The sequence below is a fragment of the Hemiscyllium ocellatum genome, chromosome 24 (assembly GCF_020745735.1).
Source record: "Hemiscyllium ocellatum isolate sHemOce1 chromosome 24, sHemOce1.pat.X.cur, whole genome shotgun sequence".
Taxonomy (NCBI): domain Eukaryota; kingdom Metazoa; phylum Chordata; class Chondrichthyes; order Orectolobiformes; family Hemiscylliidae; genus Hemiscyllium; species Hemiscyllium ocellatum.
This window is the reverse complement of record NC_083424.1, coordinates 42,542,805-42,548,804: the sequence shown is the minus strand read 5'-3', so window position 1 is coordinate 42,548,804 and position 6,000 is coordinate 42,542,805. Positions and strand designations below refer to the sequence as shown.

At 40.7% G+C, this 6,000-nt stretch overlaps 1 protein-coding gene across 2 annotated transcripts in view; it reads right to left on the bottom strand.

Moving 5' to 3' along the window:
* Positions 1–994: 994 nt before the first annotated feature.
* The window catches only part of znrf3 (zinc and ring finger 3), a 238,784-nt gene continuing 233,778 nt past the window's right edge, over positions 995–6,000 (bottom strand). For both annotated transcript variants that reach the window (XM_060844037.1, XM_060844038.1), the window contains exon 9: positions 995–1,447. In XM_060844037.1, the coding sequence (XP_060700020.1) occupies positions 1,392–1,447 (56 nt within the window). In that variant the 3' untranslated portion in view covers positions 995–1,391. The remainder of the gene's footprint in view (positions 1,448–6,000) is intronic.

Here is a 6,000-nt window from a genome sequence, read left to right as displayed (position 1 = left end):
TAGACTTTGGGCTGAAATCCTGGATTTGGACTTGCATTCACAATTTTCTGATGCAGCGGGGAACGTGCTACCACCTGAGCCACGCCTGACAGTTAAAACACCAACAATTCAACTTCTGAATTGCAGAGCCAGTCTACACCTCTCTCTATCCTCTGAATTTGGAAACAAATAGCATCAACCAAACAATGTCTATGTCATGTGAAGTCACAACAAGAAAGCCTCAGAAAAGCTTTTACTTGATAAAACTGTATTTTTCACAGATATTTGTACATTTTTGTTACAAAACTGTATAGTACTAAAATTTAAATCAGTTTTTGGTCAGAGAATATTTAATCTTTGTGTGCAATTATCATGTATTTACAGGTCCCATGTTAGTGATTTTCCAATGATTATTTCATAATGTCATACACTCTCCACATAAGACATGGCTTAAGATAAATATATTAGTAAATAAATATTCTGAGAACATATTTCCATAAATGAAATGTGCCACTATACATATACAGAATATAAACAGACAATTTCTAGCTTTTTAACACGTTAGAAAAAATGGTAATGGAGGAGACAATTCTTGACCATTTTATAATTCTTTACAAAAAATTTCAGACATATCTTTTAAGTGCTACAAATGTAAAATAGTGCCTCAAATACCCAACAAAATTGTTACTTTGCATGGATCATCAGGCAGTAAAGGCAATATCGTGTACATAAAACTCTACCTTGGTGCCTTTCAAAATGGATGTACAAAACATACACTCAATTGTTGCAGTGTCACTCTACATATCCCATGGCTTCCATGAGTGCCTGTTTTAGTCAATCTGCGTCTCTTGACACAGTACAGACAAGGACATTCAGTCTCATAGCCAAAATCAGGCTGTTGCCTCCCTCCCTTACCCCTTCTCCCCCTCACTTTTCCCAACTCCTTCCCTCCCCCGGTTCCCATTCTTTCTTTCATTTCCTCCCTCCACCCCATCCCCCGCCCCCCATTTCCCCACCATCTCTCCATTTTCTATTCCCACATTTCGTATTGCTGACTTACTAAGGCAACCATAACCCTGAGCATGCGGAAGGCTCAAAAAAAAAAATCCCTCAGTCTATGGATCAAAGTTTTTTTTTCTTCCTGACGTTCCTTGACAACAGTAGTATCGTTGCCTTGCGACGAAGGACAGCAGGGGTTTTAAATAACAGCAGAACGTTTGTCTTGGAATCACAAGGACACGAAGCTTGAGCTCAGTTGTGGGAAGATGCTTCAGATTTTGCGTGTTCATCCGCATTACCACTTCTGTGTGTTTTGTCAAAGCTAAAACAGTCGCACAGGGACTGAGTTTGGAGTCTTATTGATCGCTTCCCGTATCTCCGTACTTATATACACATATATTTATTTTAAAACATCAGATGTCCTGCTCAGTGGAACTGTCCTTTTGCAAAATTAGACATGGTCTGGATCCTAGATAAAAATAAAAAAACACACAATTATTGAGAAAGAATGCTTGAGCACACCCCTGACAAAATTAACAGTTTATTACATAAATTAATTCCTTCATTTCTAAAGCTGAAATACTATAATCGTTGTCTGTCATACAATGTAGCTTTTCAACAGCGAAGATATTCTGCAATTAAAATATGGCAAGAACATAATGCCAAAAGAGCAGTCTGGCATTGTATGTTCCATCCAGTGAGTCTGGCTGATCCATGTCTCTGCTGATCTTTGATGAAATGATGGCAGAAGTAGTCCACATGTAAGTCAACTTGGTGGGTTAGAGAGGGAAAACACCAACTCAAGGCTGCTTGGTCATCATCAGCCCTTGCTGAGAAGTATGTAACTCCTACCCCCTCATATTCAAAGAACTTGCAGATAATGACTGCTGAGATTAACTCTTAAATATTGAAAGAGTAGATTATTGGCACCGGCGCTACAATATTGCAGTGCAGTTGGGAAAGGGAGAGAGGGCGAACAAAATTACAGAATAACAGATGTAACGAATGCTTCTACACAGTAAGATAAATGCGGAATAGTATGGTTCAAGTGTTGTTTATTTAAAGTCAAATGCACCATATTAATGAACTGCTGCTCTTCCCTGGCTCTACTCATAAGTTAACATTTTTTTCTTGCTTAAATAAAATAAGTACACATTTAGCTCTCATCTTTCCCGACTGCTCAAGGGCAATCTTAGCCTCTGTTCTCAATTACAGACTGCAACCTTCAAAAGCACAGAGTTTACTAAATACTAATGTTTCACAAATGTGCTAAGCACTGCCACGCAAAATGGAGAGTATGAGAGCCCAGCATCCTGAAAGTACTTCTGACAATACATTTGCAGTCTCTTCACAGAGGACACCCCCTGTTACCGACGTTTGAGTGTGATCAGCAGGTCACAAAGGGTCTCGCACTAACGCCTGCTGCAATATTTCAGCTAAAACAGATAGTTTGGTTTTCAACTTAACTTTCCTGGCAGCTGCCCAAAAACAATAGACAAGTAAAGATAATGATGCAGCATTAAATGAAGTGCGTGCTAATGACGAAAGCCAAAGCCTCAGGATAACATGGCACACTCCTGAAAGTATTATGGCAACTTCAAGGGCATCACAATGCACGCTTAGTGCAATTATACTCACGACAATGGATCTTGTACATTGCAACAAATCTCCTACAACTCTGCTTAAAAATTTGTATTTATAAAGCCCCTGTACATCCCACAGCACAGCCAATTAATTACTTCTGAACTGTCTTCACTGTTGTCGTGAGAGCAAACCAGCAGCCATATGGCTGACAGACAGAAATAAGATAAATGTCTGGTACTTTTGTTTATTGTTACTAGTTTGAGAGAAATGTTACCCAGGATACATTGGATTCACTGTAATGTGTTATTTGGATACCACAGTTTTGTATAGAGCCCTGGAGATGGAGAAGGTATAAGAGAAGCAAGTTTGAACTTGTTGAAATGTGAAGGGTTGAGGGTTACTGTTATGCTTTCACTTTTCTGACTATCATCACAAAAGATTCAGTTCGTAAGTTATGTTGGATATGGCAATTTCTGAGAGATGATATTTGGTCCATACGGGGTTAGTGCTTTGATTCCTTATAGGAGTGGGTGCCATTTCAATAGAAGAGAGAATACCAAAGATAGATTTAAAACTACCTTCTCAGAATTGAAACTATTAAGGTGAGAGTATGTTTTGTTAAACAGGTACAGAATCCTGTGCAGCCAACCACCATAGCTGATACTCAGTACAAACAGCTTATCCACTTGTAAGTGGACACAAATAATGCTGTACATAATCAAGGAATGGCCTTTCTAATGACTTAGAGGGGAACTAACTACCTTAAACTTAGCAAACAAGGTGGTGATCACTTGGCTCTGGACATTTGCATTCACTATAGAACAGAAATGGGTAAACAAATCTCAAACTAGCAAAAGTCCCTATTTTAACTGAAGTGATGTTCCCCTAAACCTCCACAGTGGATCTGTCGATAAGAGCAAGTGCACGATGGAACCAAGATATCCACGTCCGGAAGGGCTTTGATAATGGTTGTATACTCCAACAGTTAATCTCAGCAAACACTGGCGTAAAGCTGCATTCATTGATGTGGAAAAGGAAACCATTTTGATTGTTTAGCCTGCTGTATAGCATACATACATGACTCTGGGTAAGTGCATGTTCGCGCAGACCCTGATTTACTGTTTAAGGTCACACATGAAAACTGACCAGTTGACAAGGCACCAAAGGGAAGCTGATATCCGTAGAATTAGCACAAAGCAAGAGACAACACTTTGGAAGAATGGGGACAAAAATGAAAGGCATGTCAGAATTGCTGGATGGTGAGAGAAATTCTACAAGAAAAAGCAATTTCAGATCAGTTGGGGTTCAAGTGCGTAGCTCCCTGAAAGTGGTCACTCAAGTAGATAGGGTGGTAAAGAAGGCGAATGTTGTGCTTGTCTTTATTGGTTGGGGAATTGAGTACAAGAGTCGGGATGTCATGTTGCAGCCTCAAAGACTTTGGTTCGGCTACACTTAAGAATATTGTATTAAATTCTGGTTATCACGTTACAGGAAGGATATGGAAGCTTTGGAGAGGGTGCAGAAGAGGTTTACCAGGATGCTGCCTGGGTTAGAGGGTATAAGCTATTAGGAGAGGCTAGAAAAAATTGGGTTGTTTTTTCTGGAGCAGCTGAAGTTGAGGGGAGACTTGAAAGAAGTCTATAAAATTATGAGATGCATAGATTGGGATAAAGATTTTGACCATAAACCCTGAGTTGAAATGTCCAATACTAGGGGGTATGCACTCAAGGTGAAAGTTCAAAGAAGATGCGAGGGGCAAGTTTTTTTCTTACGCAGAGTGGTGGACGTCTGGAACACGCTGCTGGATTGGTGGCAAACACGATATGGGTGCTTAAGAGACTGTTAAATAAGCACATCAATATGCAAGGAATGGAGGGATATGGACCGAGGGCAGGCAGAGGGGATTAGTTTAATTTGGTGCCATGTTCGGCACAACATCATGGGCCGAAAGGCCCATTCCTGTGCTGGACTGTTCTGTGTTCAACCTCTGGTTCATTAGTTCAGCTGAAAGGATTTTATTTCAATACTAATGGGTGACACGGTGGCTCAGTGGTTAGCACTGCTGCCTCACAGCACCAGGGTCCCAGGTTCAGTTTCAGCCTTGGGCTACTGTCTGTGTGGAGTTTGCATGTTCTCCTGTGTCTGAGTGGGTTTCCTCCCACAGTCCAAAGATGTGCAGGTCAGGTGAATTGGCCATGCTAAATTGCCTGTAGTGTTAGGTGTGTTAGTCAGAGGGAAATGGGACTGGGTAGGTTGCTCTTCAGAGGGTTGGTGTAGACTTGTTGGGCTGAAGGGCCTGTTTCCACACTGTAGGGAATCTAATCTAATTTTCTAAACCAATTTTGTCCCTCGCCCTTCCACTCAGCTATCACTGTTCACTATAGCGTGGCTGCATGTGAATTGATCATACACTCTGCTTCAGCATTTATTGTCTGACAGCAAAGGTGACCATCAGATCTTTATTCAGTTTTAGGGGTTTCAACGTTGAACTTGATCCTTGACCCAAGAGCTCCTGTAGAAGCCTTGGTTGAAGCAGTCAAGAACAGGGACCCCAGAAGCACTGTTAGTGCCCTATGACTAACCTGGCAGATATCTGCAGCCTTTAACCAGACCAGATCTTGAACTTGTTGTAGCTTTTAACATGATTCACTGGATAAAATCAATACACCATCATAAAAGATTAGCAGGTCAGACATAACTTGTTTTTCTCCATTGGTAACTTGGATCTTCAGTTTATGTTTTGAAAGTATGCAGTGAAAAAGATTATTGACCCGTCAAAACGAATTCCAGCATGGATCCATGTATATTCATTGTATCACAGATCATTCCCCACAACTTCTTGTGGTCACCCTTTAATACTGAACAAACAAATTCTTTCTTTGACCCCTCCTGAAGAAATCTGAAGAGCACTGCTTATATTTCTGTTAAAATTTGCTCTCTTACTCAATCCCCTTGGTGTTTTAGTCAGTACTCATGGATTGTAATTATGTGGAAGCCCTAGAATTGCTCACTGTTGACTTTCAATGGTCTTGAGTACCTGTTCAGAATGTATTTCCCAACTATAGACTTCCTTAGACCAGGACCATTCCAAACAGCTCCAGGTTATGGTACTGGCCTAGTGACCCAGAGAATGAGAGGTCAAATAAAAAAAAGTGCAATTGTCTCCGATACATCATGTCAACTGTGGGCATGAGACTTAATGGGTAAGTCTGAAAACTCAACTCTGTTTTTAAGTGATGCTAAATCTACTTTACCTCATTAAGTAAGTGTAAAGTCACCATAGTCCCACTCTCTCAGAAAGAGATGACAGGTGGTGAGTTTAACCTAAAGGCCACTACAGCTCAGGTGAGGGGAGAGGTTGAAAAGGCGAACCCTTTACAGTAATCTCAGCCAGACAGGAATTGAACCCATGCTGCTTGTATCACTCTGCATTGCAAA